We start from the raw sequence: 16,300 nt of genomic DNA, 5'->3' as shown, positions 1-16,300 counted from the left end.
ATTTTTAAATTGTTCAGTTAAATTAGTGCATCCATTAATGTCTATATTAAAGTCTCCACATAAAATCAAATAGTTTTTTAACTTATTTGTCATTGAGGTGAAGTTGGCTTTATCCCAGATTTATTCTGCTTCCCCTCCATTCCCCCACTCCAACTACCAAGCGCCAGAAGGCGGAGCTAAATCACAGGATGCCGCAGCAGTGGGCGGAGCAAGCCCACTGAAGAGCACAAAAGAGGGCGGAGCTTAAGTACAGGGTGGCGCAGAAGTGGGTGTAGCTTAAACACAGGTTGTCCAAAAATAATTTCAGAATTTCCATAAATAAATTTTCATAAATATTTTACATCATATCAAATGACAAAAAAAAAAAAAAAAAAAAATATGGTGAACACACCCCGTAAAGCAATAGCCAAAAGCCTCTAAACCATTTGACATAACAAAATCACGAAATTTGGATTAAAACAATTTTTTTGAAATAGAAAGAAAGAACGAAGGGATGAAGCTGATATGCTAATATGTTGAATGAAATGTCAGCTTCACACCCATATTTTAATTTTCGAGCAACACCCCGTACAGCAATGCCCAAATACTACTGAACCATTTGACATCACATAATCACGAAATTTGGATTATTACAATTTTTTTGAAATAAAAAGAAAGAATGAAGGGATGAAGCTGATATGCTAATATGTTAAATGTAGTGTCAGCTTCACACCCATATTTTAATTTTCGAGCAACACTCCGTACAGCACTGCCCAAATGCCACTAAACCATTTAACATCACATAATCACGAAATTTGGATTATTACTTTTTTTTTAAGGTAGAAAGAAAGTATGAAGAGATGAAGCTGGTATGTTAATATGTTGAATGAAGTGTCAGCTTCAATCCCAGATTTTAATTTTCGAGCAACACCCCGTACAGCACTGCCCAAATGCCACTAAACCATTTAACATCACATAATCACGAAATTTGGATTATTACAATTTTTTTAAGGTAGAAAGAAAGTATGAAGAGAAGAAGCTGATACGTTAATATGTTGAATGAAGTGTCAGCTTTAATCCCAGATTTTAATTTTCGAGCAACACCCCGTACAGCACTGCCCAAATGCCACTAAACCATTTAACATCACATAATCACGAAATTTGGATTATTACAATTTTTTTAAGGTAGAAAGAAAGTATAAAGAGATGAAGCTGATATGTTAATATGTTGAATGAAGTGTCAGCTTCAATCCCAGATTTTAATTTTCGAGCAACACCCCGTACAGCACTGCCCAAATGCCACTAAACCATTTAACATCACATAATCACGAAATTTGGATTATTACAATTTTTTTAAGGTAGAAAGAAAGTATGAAGAGATGAAGCTGATATGTTAATATATTGAATGAAGTGTTAGCTTCAATCCCAGATTTTAATTTTCGAGCAACACCCCGTACAGCACTGCCCAAATGCCACTAAACCATTTAACATCACATAATCACGAAATTTGGATTATTACAATTTTTTTAAGGTAGAAAGAAAGTATGAAGAGATGAAGCTGATATGTTAATATGTTGAATTAAGTGTCAGCTTCAATCCCAGATTTTAATTTTCGAGCAACACCCCGTACAGCACTGCCCAAATGCCACTAAACCATTTAACATCACATAATCACGAAATTTGGATTATTACAATTTTTTTAAGGTAGAAAGAAAGTATGAAGAGATGAAGCTGATATGTTAATATGTTGAATGAAGTGTCAGCATCAATCCCAGATTTTAATTTTCGAGCAACACCTCGTACAGCACTGCCCAAATGCCACTAAACCTTTTAACATCACATAATCACGAAATTTGGATTATTACTTTTTTTTAAGGTAGAAAGAAAGTATGAAGAGATGAAGCTGATATGTTAATATGTTGAATGAAGTGTCAGCTTCAATCCCAGATTTTAATTTTCGAGCAACACCCCGTACAGCACTGCCCAAATGCCACTAAACCATTTAACATCACATAATCACGAAATTTGGATTATTACAATTTTTTTAAGATAGAAAGAAAGTATGAAGAGATGAAGCTGATATGTTAATATGTTGAATGAAGTGTCAGCATCAATCCCAGATTTTAATTTTCGAGCAACACTTCGTACAGCACTGCCCAAATGCCACTAAACCTTTTAACATCACATAATCACGAAATTTGGATTATTACTTTTTTTTAAGATAGAAAGAAAGTATGAAGAGATGAAGCTGATATGTTAATATGTTGAATGAAGTGTCAGCTTCAATCCCAGATTTTAATTTTCGAGCAACACCCCGTACATCACTGGCCAAATGCCACTAAACCATTTAACATCACATAATCACGAAATTTGGATTATTACAATTTTTTTAAGGTACAAAGAAAGTATGAAGAGATGAAGCTGATATGTTAATATGTTGAATGAAGTGTCAGCTTCAATCCCAGATTTCAATTTTCGAGCAACACCCCGTACAGCACTGCCCAAATGCCACTGAACCATTTGACAGAAAATAATCACGAAATTTGGATTATTACAATTTTTTTAGGGTAGAAAGAAAGTATGATGAGATGAAGCTGATATGTACATATGTTGAATTAAGTGTCAGCTTCAAACCCAGATTTTAATTTTCGAGCAACACCACGTACAGCACTTCCCAAATGCCACTAAACCTTTTAACATCACATAATCACGATATTTGGATTATTACAATTTTTTTGAAATAAAAAGAAAGAACGAAGGGATGAAGCTGATATGCTAATATGTTAAATGTAGTGTCAGCTTCAATCCCAGATTTTAATTTCCGAGCAACACCCCGTACAGCACTGCCAAATGCCACTAAACCATTTAACATCATATAATCACGAAATATGGATTATTACAATTTTATTAAGGTAGACAGAAAGTAGGAAGAGATGAAGCTGATATGTTAATATGTTGAATGAAGTGTTAGCTTCAATCCCAGATTTTAATTTTCGAGCAACACCCCGTACAGCACTGCCCAAATGCCACTGAACCATTTGACAGAAATTAATCACGAAATTTGGATTATTACAATTTTTTTAAGGTAGAAAGAAAGTATGAAGAGATGAAGCTGATATGTTAATATGTTGAATGAAGTGTCAGCTTCAATCCCAGATTTTAATTTTCGAGCAACACCCCGTACAGTACTGCCCAAATGCCACTAAACCATTTAACATCACTTAATCACGAAATTTGGATTATTACAATTTTTTTAAGGTACAAAGAAAGTATGAAGTGATGAAGCTGATATGTTAATATGTTGAATGAAGTGTCAGCTTCAATCCCAGATTTTAATTTTCGAGCAACACCCCGTACAGCACTGCCCAAATGCCACTAAACCATTTAACATCACATAATCACGAAATTTGGATTATTACAATTTTGTGATTATGTGATGTTAAATGGTTTAGTGGCATTTGGGCTGTGCTGTACGGGGTGTTGCTCGAAAATTAAAATCTGGGATTGAAGCTGACACTTAATTCAACATATTAACATATCAGCTTCATCTCTTCATACTTTCTTTCTACCTTAAAAAAATTGTAATAATCCATATTTCGTGATTATATGATGTTAAATAATTTAGTGGCATTTGGGCAGTGCTGTACGGGGTGTTGCTCAAAAATTAAAATCTGGGATTGAAGCTAACACTACATTCAACATATTAACATATCAGCTTCATCTCTTCCTACTTTCTTTCTACCTTAAAAAAATTGTAATAATCCAAATTTCGTGATTATGTGATGTTAAATGGTTTAGTGGCATTTGGGCTGTGCTGTACGGGGTGTAGCTCGAAAATTAAAATCTGGGATTGAAGCTGACACTTCATTCAACATATTAACATATCAGCTTCATCTCTTCATACTTTCTTTCTACCTTAAAAAAATTGTAATAATCCATATTTCGTGATTATATGATGTTAAATGGTTTAGTGGCATTTGGGCAGTGCTGTACGGGGTGTTTCTAGAAAATTAAAATCTGAAATTGAAGCTGACACTTCATTCAACATATTAACATATCAGCTTCATCTCTTCATACTTTCTTTCTACCTTAAAAAAAAGTAATAATCCAAATTTCGTGATTATGTGATGTTAAATGGTTTAGTGGCATTTGGGCAGTGCTGTACGGGGTGTTGCTCGAAAATTAAAATCTGGGATTGAAGCTGACACTTCATTCAACATATTAACATATCAGCTTCATCTCTTCATACTTTCTTTCTACCTTAAAAAAATTGTAATAATCCATATTACGTGATTATATGATGTTAAATGGTTTAGTGGCATTTGGGCAGTGCTGTACGGGGTGTTGCTCAAAAATTTAAATCTGGGATTGAAGCTGACACTTTATTCAACATATTAACATATCAGCTTCATCTCTTCATACTTTCTTTGTACCTTAAAAAAATTGTAATAATCCAAATTTCGTGATTATGTGATGTTAAATGGTTTAGTGGCATTTGGGCAGTGCTGTACGGGGTGTTGCTCGAAAATTTAAATCTGGGATTGAAGCTGACACTTCATTCAACATATTAACATATCAGCTTCATCTCTTCATACTTTTTTTGTACCTTAAAAAAATTGTAATAATCCAAATTTCGTGATTATGTGATGTTAAATGGTTTAGTGGCATTTGGCCAGTGCTGTACGGGGTGTTGCTCGAAAATTAAAATCTGGGATTGAAGCTGACACTTCATTCAACATATTAACATATCAGCTTAATCTCTTCCTACTTTCTTTCTACCTTAAAAAAATTGTAATAATCCAAATTTCGTGATTATGTGATGTTAAATGGTTTAGTGGCATTTGGGCAGTGCTGTACGGGGTGATGCTCAAATTAAAATCTGGGATTGAAGCTAACACTTCATTCAACATATTAACATATCAGCTTCATCTCTTCCTAATTTCTTTCTACCTTAAAAAAATTGTAATAATCCAAATTTCGTGATTATGTGATGTTAAATGGTTTAGTGGCATTTGGGCAGTGCTGTACGGGGTGTTGCTCGAAAATTAAAATCTGGGATTGAAGCTAACACTTCATTCAACATATTTACATATCAGCTTCATCTCTTCCTACTTTCTTTCTACCTTAAAAAAATTGTAATAATCCAAATTTCGTGATTATGTGATGTTAAATGGTTTAGTGGCATTTGGGCAGTGCTGTACGGGGTGTTGCTCGAAAATTAAAATCTGGGATTGAAGCTGACACTTCATTCAACATATTAACATATCAGCTTCATCTCTTCATACTTTCTTTCTACCTTAAAAAAAAAATTAATAATCCAAATTTCGTGATTATGTGATGTTAAATGGTTTAGTGGCATTTGGGCAGTGCTGTACGGGGTGTTGCTCGAAAATTAAAATCTGGGATTGAAGCTAACACTTCATTCAACATATTAACATATCAGCTTCATCTCTTCCTACTTTCTTTCTACCTTAAAAAAATTGTAATAATCCAAATTTCGTGATTATGTGATGTTAAATGGTTTAGTGGCATTTGGGCAGTGCTGTACGGGGTGTTGCTCGAAAATTAAAATCTGGGATTGAAGCTGACACTTAATTCAACATATTAACATATCAGCTACATCTCTTCATACTTTCTTTCTACCTTAAAAAAATTGTAATAATCCATATTTCGTGATTATATGATGTTAAATGGTTTAGTGGCATTTGGGCAGTGCTGTACGGGGTGTTGCTCGAAAATTAAAATCTGGGATTGAAGCTGACACTTCATTCAACATATTAACATATCAGCTTCATCTCTTCATACTTTCTTTGTACCTTAAAAAAATTGTAATAATCCAAATTTCGTGATTATGTGATGTTAAATGGTTTAGTGGCATTTGGCCAGTGCTGTACGGGGTGTTGCTCGAAAATTAAAATCTGGGATTGAAGCTGACACATTTCATTCAACATATTAACATATCAGCTTCATCTCTTCATACTTTCTTTCTACCTTAAAAAAAAGTAATAATCCAAATTTCGTGATTATGTGATGTTAAATGGTTTAGTGGCATTTGGGCAGTGCTGTACGGGGTGTTGCTCGAAAATTAAAATCTGGGATTGAAGCTGACACTTCATTCAACATATTAACATATCAGCTTCATCTCTTCATACTTTCTTTGTACCTTAAAAAAATTGTAATAATCCAAATTTCGTGATTATGTGATGTTAAATGGTTTAGTGGCATTTGGGCAGTGCTGTACGGGGTGTTGCTCAAAAATTAAAATCTGGGATTGAAGCTGACACTTCATTCAACATATTAACATATCAGCTTCATATCTTCATACTTTCTTTCTACCTTAAAAAAATTGTAATAATCCAAATTTCGTGATTATGTCATGTTAAATGGTTTAGTGGCATTTGGGCAGTGCTGTACGGGGTGTTGCTCGAAAATTAAAATCTGGGATTGAAGCTGACACTTCATTCAACATATTAACATATCAGCTTCATCTCTTCCTACTTTCTTTCTACCTTAAAAAAATTGTAATAATCCAAATTTCGTGATTATGTGATGTTAAATGGTTTAGTGGCATTTGGGCAGTGCTGTACGGGGTGTTGCTCGAAAATTAAAATCTGGGATTGAAGCTAACACTTCATTCAACATATTAACATATCAGCTTCATCTCTTCCTACTTTCTTTCTACCTTAAAAAAATTGTAATAATCCAAATTTCGTGATTATGTGATGTTAAATGGTTTAGTGGCATTTGGGCAGTGCTGTACGAGGTGTTGCTCGAAAATTAAAATCTGGGATTGAAGCTGACACTTCATTCAACATATTTACATATCAGCTTCATCTCTTCATACTTTCTTTCTACCTTAAAAAAAAATTAATAATCCAAATTTCGTGATTATGTGATGTTAAATGGTTTAGTGGCATTTGGGCAGTGCTGTACGGGGTGTTGCTCGAAAATTAAAATCTGGGATTGAAGCTAACACTTCATTCAACATATTAACATATCAGCTTCATCTCTTCCTACATTCTTTCTACCTTAAAAAAATTGTAATAATCCAAATTTCGTGATTATGTGATGTTAAATGGTTTAGTGGCATTTGGGCAGTGCTGTACGGGGTGTTGCTCGAAAATTAAAATCTGGGATTGAAGCTGACACTTAATTCAACATATTAACTTATCAGCTTCATCTCTTCATACTTTCTTTCTACCTTAAAAAAATTGTAATAATCCATATTTCGTAATTATATGATGTTAAATGGTTTAGTGGCATTTGGGCAGTGCTGTACGGGGTGTTGCTCGAAAATTTAAATCTGGGATTAAAGCTGACACTTCATTCAACATATTAACATATCAGCTTCATCTCTTCATACTTTCTTTGTACCTTAAAAAAATTGTAATAATCCAAATTTCGTGATTATGTGATGTTAAATGGTTTAGTGGCATTTGGCCAGTGCTGTACGGGGTGTTGCTCGAAAATTAAAATCTGGGATTGAAGCTGACACTTCATTCAACATATTAACATATCAGCTTCATCTCTTCATACTTTCTTTCTACCTTAAAAAAAAGTAATAATCCAAATTTCGTGATTATGTGATGTTAAATGGTTTAGTGGCATTTGGGCAGTGCTGTACGGGGTGTTGCTCGAAAATTAAAATCTGGGATTGAAGCTGACACTTCATTCAACATATTAACATATCAGCTTCATCTCTTCCTACTTTCTTTCTACCTTAAAAAAATTGTAATAATCCAAATTTCGTGATTATGTGATGTTAAATGGTTTAGTGGCATTTGGGCAGTGCTGTACGGGGTGATGCTCGAAAATTAAAATCTGGGATTGAAGCTAACACTTCATTCAACATATTAACATATCAGCTTCATCTCTTCCTACTTTCTTTCTACCTTAAAAAAATTGTAATAATCCAAATTTCGTGATTATGTGATGTTAAATGGTTTAGTGGCATTTGGGCAGTGCTGTACGGGGTGTTGCTCGAAAATTAAAATCTGGGATTGAAGCTAACACTTCATTCAACATATTAACATATCAGCTTCATCTCTTCCTACTTTCTTTCTACCTTAAAAAAATTGTATAATCCAAATTTCGTGATTATGTGATGTTAAATGGTTTAGTGGCATTTGGGCAGTGCTGTACGGGGTGTTGCTCGAAAATTAAAATCTGGGATTGAAGCTGACACTTAATTCAACATATTGACATATCAGCCTTATCTCTTCATACTTTCTTTCTACCTTAAAAAAATTGTAATAATCCATATTTCGTGATTATATGATGTTAAATGGTTTAGTGGCATTTGGGCAGTGCTGTACGGGGTGTTGCTCGAAAATTTAATTCTGGGATTGAAGCTGACACTTCATTCAACATATTTACATATCAGCTTCATCTCTTCATACTTTCTTTGTACCTTAAAAAAATTGTAATAAATCAAATTTCGTGATTATGTGATGTTAAATGGTTTAGTGGCATTTGGCCAGTGCTGTACGGGGTGTTGCTCGAAAATTAAAATCTGGGATTGAAGCTGACACTTCATTCAACATATTAACATATCAGCTTCATCTCTTCATACTTTCTTTCTACCTTAAAAAAAAGTAATAATCCAAATTTCGTGATTATGTGATGTTAAATGGTTTAGTGGCATTTGGGCAGTGCTGTACGGGGTGTTGCTCGAAAATTAAAATCTGGGATTGAAGCTGACACTTCATTCAACATATTAACATATCAGCTTCATCTCTTCCTACATTCTTTCTACCTTAAAAAAATTGTAATAATCCAAATTTCGTGATTATGTGATGTTAAATGGTTTAGTGGCATTTGGGCAGTGCTGTACGGGGTGTTGCTCGAAAATTAAAATCTGGGATTGAAGCTGACACTTCATTCAACATATTAACATATCAGCTTCATATCTTCATACTTTCTTTCTACCTTTAAAAAATTGTAATAATCCAAATTTCGTGATTATGTCATGTTAAATGGTTTAGTGGCATTTGGGCAGTTCTGTACGGGGCTATTGCTTTAAGGGGTGTGTTCACCATAATCTAATTTTTTTTTTGTGATTAGATATGATGTTAAATATTTATGAAAATTTAATTACGGAAATTCTGAAATTATTTTTTTACAACCTGTGTTTAAGATACACCCACTTCTGCGGCACCCTGTACTTAAGCTCCGCCCTCTGTTGTGCTCTTCAGCGGGCTTGCTCCGCCCACTGCTGTGGCATCCTGTGATTTAGCTCCGCCCACTGGCGCTTGGTAGTTGGAGTGGGGGAATGGAGGGGAATCAGAATAAATCTGGGATAAAGCCAACTTCACCTCAGTTATTTGTCTTCATTAACAACTTGTCAAGTGACTTAAAAAACTGTCCTACATTTGAACTGATAGGTGATCTATACACAACAATTATACAGAAATTTAAATTTGGTATTGTAACACAGCATACTTCAATAATTTTTTCTTGACATATGTTGTCTACACTAATTTCTTTTAAAGTTAAATTATTCTTCACATATATACACACACCTCCACCACTAGCTGTGTTTCTAGAGTATTGAGAAGCTAGCGCATAGTTTAGAAATTGACAATTTAATATCTCATCTTTTTTCAACCAGTGCTCTGTTAAGCAGATAATATCTGGATGGTTTATTTCAATAACATTTTCAAGTAATACTTTTTTATTTTTTAAGCTACGCATATTTTGATGTAATACTGTAAATGTTTTTTTTTATCATTTAGAGTTATATGTTTTACATCTTGAGTAGGCTTTATAACTTCATGATATCTACTTCTAGAAGTACAGCTATTGGCTTTGCTGGAGTTTACAATAAAAAATTTCTTTCATTTACATTCACCTTTTTCCTTATAACCCATTTATCAAGCACTGTCTCTTTACTCACAGCCTTCTCACATTTGGACACTTCCTTATGTACAATATCATTTCCCTTCCTGACCAGCCATTTGTCTAAGAAAGTGGGTTTTGCTACTTTACTTCTGCTTTGATCAATGTTATTACCTAATAATTCACAAATTTTTTTAGCAATAAATGCTTTACCTTTACTATTACAATGCATGCCATGTACAGTATGCAGTTCTCTATTTAGACTGCCAACATCAACAAGTTGCACATTTGAAAAATTCATACTTAGTTGTTCATATTGTTTGTTTATGACTTTAATTGCATTGTTGACGCAAGAAGTGACGGATAGATCATACCTGTTAGGGATGTTCACAACAATTACTGATTTTTTCTTCAATTTTTCTAGGTTATCTTCAAGGCACTGCACAGCTTTGTCTCCCTCATTTCTGGCTACGTCGTTTGCACCACCGATGATTACAACAGTCTCATAGTTTTCAAAACTTGAGAGATTTTCCTTTACACTACGCAGCACTTCGTGTTGTGGGGCTCCCGGTTTTATGAATCCTATAACTTCAACATCTAGGTTACTTTTTATTAATGGAGCTATTCCTTTAGCATGGCTGTCACCTAGAACTACCACTCTGTTTAGCGGCTTTTTTACTTTCAGCCCAGAAATTCTGTTATTTTTTTTCAAATTAGGCCTTTCTGTTTTCAAGGTTCTTTGTTGTTTGTAGCTTCTCTGCTGAGACTGAAATAATACAATCTCATCTGACACGTTCCTCTTCTGATTTTCTTGTTAATTTTGTATTGGTAGAAATCTATTTTGGATGCTTACTGGCGGGCTTGATATTTGTTCCTTTCTTCCCTTGTTTGTTTCTTAATTTTTACCGACTTTTTTCCACTGAGGTGACATTAAGTCGCTTTGTGTTAGTGTTTTAGAATTTTTTAATTCTTGTTGCTCACGTAAGTCATTTTGTAGCATTCTGATGATTTCTTCTAAAGTCTTGATTTTATCCATTTGTTTTTTTAGGCACTCTTCATAATTAACGTTAAAATCACTTAGTTGGTTTGAGAGTCCACCATCATCAGATTTGCAGCTAGTACAAGACCATTCAGTGGCTATTTGTTCACCTTCACTTACATTACAACATTTTGTGAAGTGAAACCATCTATCACAGATGTCACAAAGAATACCATTTTTCACAAATCTATTACATTTACCACATTTATCATTATATAAAGTATTTTTTAAATATTTCTCACTAACTCTTTTGCTGTTCTGCACCACCGCCGCCATGTTTCCTTCAGTTAGTTGAGCATGATGGTCTGTTAAGCCTGTATCTAAATTAGTTACTGTTAATTTCATGTTACAATGGCTAATTACATAATCTATTGCAGTGGCTTTATTTGTATAATGTGTGTATTCCTTAAGTTTATTTTCTAAATTGAAGATATTGAGTATATTTGTTAATTCCTGTTTTTCTTTGCTATCTACACTAAAGTCTATGTTAAGATCTCCAAACAGGATAATGTGTTTCTTTATTTTATTTTTATACACTTGAGTTAGAAATTGTTCTAATTTAGTGAGGAATTTTTTAATATTATCTTTTGGGGGTCTATGTAATGAAATAACTAAAACAGGCAACATATTTAACTAGATTTCTATTACTGAGCACTCAAATGATCCTTCTTCAATTACAAGTAAAACAGATACTTACAGAAGCACATGATGGAGCAGATGCATGGTTCATTTTATATGGCAGACCTATTGGAATTTTTGTAATGTATTATGTCATGCAAATTAATTTTTTTTCCCGTTTAAACTGTCTAATTATGGAAGGATCCAATCCTTAAAAAACGAGTTTCTTGAATGTACTATAGATTTATTTAAAATATCTTTATACACGAATCGAAGATTACTACTCTTCAGTTTAATTATTAAGCCAAAAATTCCACTCAACAATGGGTAAACGCTAAGTTATTTCTAACCAGCGGTAACAAAACTATTCACCTGAAAATCAAAACAATTTATTCATAGGTATATATATATATATATATTAATTTTTTAAGTGAAAATGAAACTTATTCAACTATTGTTTATATTTTTTAAATGTTTACTAACCTCAACATCTGGGCCATCGGGTAAAAATTTACTTGACTTTCCGTTCGTTCCTGCCATTATCAAATAAGTTTATAAAGTACATATCACATATGTAATTTAACGAACAGAAAAGTTTAAAACACCAACGGAGTGAACATGACAGCTAAGTAATTCATTATCTAAAGTATCTTTCACTAAACTTTCCATAACTGTCTTTCATTACTGAAAACACAGAATCGAAATTATGTAAACAAAAACATTCAACATTCATAGATTCATTTAAGCTGCTAAAGTTAAGTTTTTTTTTGCTTATAAGTACCGAAGGCTACAGAGCAATATACCTTACGCAGAGGCTCATGGGAAAGTAATGTCCGCAACAAAAATAACGTGTTGTTAGTATGAGACGTATTGAATGTGTATGAGAAGAAGCGGGCTTCTGAAGAGAGAAAGAAGCTTGGCGTTGATTAAAAAATAGTCTGTGAATTATTTCATTTCACTATATTACTTTTAATTGTCGATTGTAACAACTCGGTTTTGTTTTGTGTGGAATGGTGATCAACGATGTCCCTGTCGGTTTATGTCTATAGATGTTCCGATGTGGACGCCATTTTACTAACCTTTTAGGCGGGGAAGTAAAAGATAATAAGCTTTGGCCGCAAAATAAATAACGTGTGGTGTGTGTTAAGCATGCAGTCATGCGGAGAAAAAGGACAACATTTGAAGACTTCCAAATCATCCATTGTATGCAGGTAAACTTTTCTTTGTATACGCTATTCACTGTGGCCACTTGCTTATTTCCGCATTACTTAGCAAGATTTTATCAATTTGAAGCACATAAAATACTTGTTATGCGTGCTGTAGAAAATCTTGGCGTTTGCAAGACTCTACTTTGGGATATATATTTTTTAATAATAGTCTTAGTACCTCAGGTCTAGGCATTAACCACCTACTACTAGATTTAGTTTTCAAGTAGAGTTCTGGGCCGTGCTGCTTGCATTGCACTTAACTAGATACAAAGAATCATAGACTGCATGTGATATTTGCCACAGCATTATTTAGATGGAGGATAGGAATGCTGTAAAGTCTTAAGTCTGTTCTTCATGAATTCCTTTTTAGATGAAAGATTTAGTGGGATGCATTTTATCTTACAAATGTAGTTTAAAGTGGTCAGTATGAAAACTGTAGCATGCATTAGTAGGTTAGGTAGGCCCAAATGAAGACTTAACCAAGTTTGATATAAAATATGTTAAAACTCATCAAGGTTATTTCCTTAATTGCTGTCCTTTTTAATGCAAAAAATTCAATTAAATGGCATTTTTTGGCACTACCGTACACATTTTTTTCTCAGGGAACTCCATTTTCAAATTGCAACTGGATTTTGAGAACCTCTCTAGATGGCAGGACAATGACATCGAGGGATATTGTGTGTTAAAAGCCATTATAAACAAAACATATTTTTTTCTGAAAATTATTAAAATCATCATAACAAAAATATAATAGTGAATATTATACTTTTATGTCAATATTTATTAGTTGACAACTTTCTATAACACACAATATTTGCAGACTTAAAGGCAGATTTCCACTACCCAGTTTCATGCCATCATGTTCAACGTTTACAGGATTGTGCAATCAGGATCAAATTTGTAAGCTTTTTCTACTTAATTAAAATAGCAAGCATATACCACAGGATCAATGTACCTACACAATATTATGGCATCAGGATCAAATGCACAGGATCTGGGTATAATAGATAATACAACAAAATGTATGGTATAAACAATATTTCAAAAAAGTTTAACTCCCACTTATGTTGGAGGTGTGTACATCTTCATTGCTTAGAGGAAAATATTATGGAGATGTTCATGATCATCTTGATACTTAGACGACACATGGATTCTCCAAGTTTCCCAACGCAGTGAGGAATTGGACAGGTACATTCTGCCTCATATGCCACATACCCAGAAACACCAGCCATGCTTACTTCAAAAAAACACAAGGGTAAAAACTGATAAATTCTCTACGTACTGCCATAAATTTTATGCTCCCAGCGAATTATATGCTTTTACTGTTCAATCAGTACACTAAATGATACACAAACATTGAATTCGACATATCCAAAATTTACCTGCGTATGGGCTAAAATACTTCTTAAACTAAAAACTAAACTAAACTGCAATAATACAAAAAAATTTACCTTTTTAAATTAATTCAAATGCTGATTACATAACTTTCTTTATAGTAACAATCATGCTCAACATTAAATTACGTATTTTCCAAATTCTTTCCTTACTAAATAAATTACCACATTTGTCCCAACTTCTACCAAAAAAAAACTGAGTTAACATAGCGCTAATGAAGCATTTGCGTGAATACGCAGTTAAACGATAAACCTTTTGCAAGTAATTAAAATTTTACAATTTTGCACTCTTGTCTGAACACAACCATTACGTACAAAGGTTATTAGAACTGAAATCCTACTAATATTATAAACGCGAAAGTTTGTAAGTATGGATGGGTGTTTGTTACTCTTTCACGTAAAAACTACTGAATGGATTTGAATGAAATTTGGCCTACAGCTAGCTTATAACCTGGATTAACACATGGACCCCATATTAATATGAAATTCCATCGCTAAGGGAGTGAAAAAGTGATAATTTCATTTTATAACAGAAAAATCATACGCCATAGACATACAAATAGTGAGTGAGTGTGTGTCATTTCTCTATGTCTACACACGATCATACACATAGTAAGGTCTGGCAAATTAATATTTTTCTCTTTGGTGAGACCAGTCCGCTTAGTGGAGCTCGCAGCGGCTAGCAAAATAAAGGTGCTAATAACAGTTTTGTTCTTAACTTCGTCAATAGATAGAGTTGCCTTGAATTTTAAACGCACCATCGTTTGATGTGTTTGTCATGTCTTTAATTTTCGTTTGTTTGTGCCGTATGCGTTCCTATACCATTCATCCAATTGCGATGAAATTTTGGTGATTTGTTATGTGCATGCCCATGAAAGTTACTGTAACTATTTTTCAATAGTTGGAACACGAATTGTGTCAAAAAATGTGTTTATTTCATTTTATATAACGACACTTCGTCTGTTATTGTTGTATAAGTGCGCACGCATGATGCAATTTATTTAAATATAAAGGAGATACAGAGATAGAGTGATATATATAGAGAGTGCGATAGAGACGGAGAGATTAGTTGAGATAGAGCGAGGTATAGAGAATGAAATGGTTTTGATAAAGAGATATACCTATAGATGAATAGAGCTATATAGAGACTTATATATAGAAAATATAGAGATAGTGGGAAGTATATATATGTAGATATAAAGAGATAAATAGAGGTAGAGAGATACATATATGTACGTATATAGATGTAGATATAAAAATATATAGAGAGATGGATAGATGATTTGTATATGTGGAACTACTTCAAACATATTACAAAACAAAACTGAATGAGGTATTGCAATGCAGGCCGAGCATTAGTTGGATAATGGAATATTTTCAATATTAGTAATCTCTTATTTTTCAGCTTTTTTCTATGTTGCTTTATAAAGTCTAAATTACATACAGACCAGGTAACTATAAACTGGCAGAACGTCTGTCGGGATCTGAAAGTGATATAAATTAATTTTCACACTTGATATTCAAATTAAGAATACAATTACTAACTACACCCTGTGTTCAGCCCGGGCAACGCCGGGTATTGCAGCTAGTATAACATATTTGAAATGGGTAATTTTCTTGCGTCACAACTTTTCCGTAAATAATAAAATTTTGGGAAAACCTTTTTTGAACACTAATTATGTTCCTCTATTTACCCTGTAAACAGTATTTTTTTAATTCGTACTGGTTTCTGAGAAATTACCATTTGCAGTTCACATTTGATGAGCCAATGCAGTGAAGCAGTTACCGCCATGTTGTGCTTTGATGGCATTGTCAATCCTGTGGTTTTCCATACATAAGAACATGTATATTTTTGTTTTGGGTATTGTAATGCAATGTAACATAAATAATAACTTAAAAAAAAATTACATGATTCCATACTGTTTATCCAAACCCAAGCATCAAACCTTGACAGGGATTCTTTTAGCAGTATGGAGGCGCAAAGTGTCGACATGTTATGTGCGATAGCACATAACCTGACGTTTAAAAGGAATTGTCATTGCGTGTATTAAACATAATAATTTTTACCATTTACGTGGTATATTATGAAGCACTCATATATTTACTAATTACTGAGATGATTTGTTAATACTCTGACTTGATGACTTTAATGTGCAGGGTGTGGACTGGATCAATAAGCATACTCTGAACATATATCATAGCTATATCAAATCCAAGGCTCAATC

The 16,300-nt window shown here is 33.4% G+C and overlaps 2 protein-coding genes across 11 annotated transcripts in view; one reads left to right on the top strand and one right to left on the bottom strand.

Moving 5' to 3' along the window:
• LOC134532898 (E3 ubiquitin-protein ligase TRIM37-like) overlaps positions 1–12,280 on the bottom strand; it is a 62,273-nt gene extending 49,993 nt beyond the window's left edge. For 2 of the 6 annotated variants that reach the window (XM_063369934.1, XM_063369935.1), the window contains exon 1: positions 11,553–11,938. In XM_063369934.1, the coding sequence (XP_063226004.1) occupies positions 11,553–11,585 (33 nt within the window). In that variant the 5' untranslated portion in view covers positions 11,586–11,938. The other 4 variants (XM_063369936.1, XM_063369933.1, XM_063369932.1 and 1 more) reach the window with 4 other exon arrangements.
• Positions 12,064–16,300, top strand: part of LOC134532895 (serine-rich adhesin for platelets) — a 40,901-nt gene continuing 36,664 nt past the window's right edge. For 3 of the 5 annotated variants that reach the window (XR_010075205.1, XR_010075204.1, XR_010075203.1), the window contains exon 1: positions 12,268–12,684. The gene's annotated coding sequence lies outside the window, so the exon portion shown is untranslated. Of the gene's footprint in view, positions 12,685–16,300 lie in introns of all 5 variants that reach the window. The other 2 variants (XM_063369917.1, XM_063369920.1) reach the window with 2 other exon arrangements.

This window comes from Bacillus rossius, chromosome 6 (assembly GCF_032445375.1).
Source record: "Bacillus rossius redtenbacheri isolate Brsri chromosome 6, Brsri_v3, whole genome shotgun sequence".
Taxonomy (NCBI): domain Eukaryota; kingdom Metazoa; phylum Arthropoda; class Insecta; order Phasmatodea; family Bacillidae; genus Bacillus; species Bacillus rossius.
Note: the sequence above shows the minus strand (reverse complement) of the source record. Positions and strands in the feature narration are given on the sequence as shown.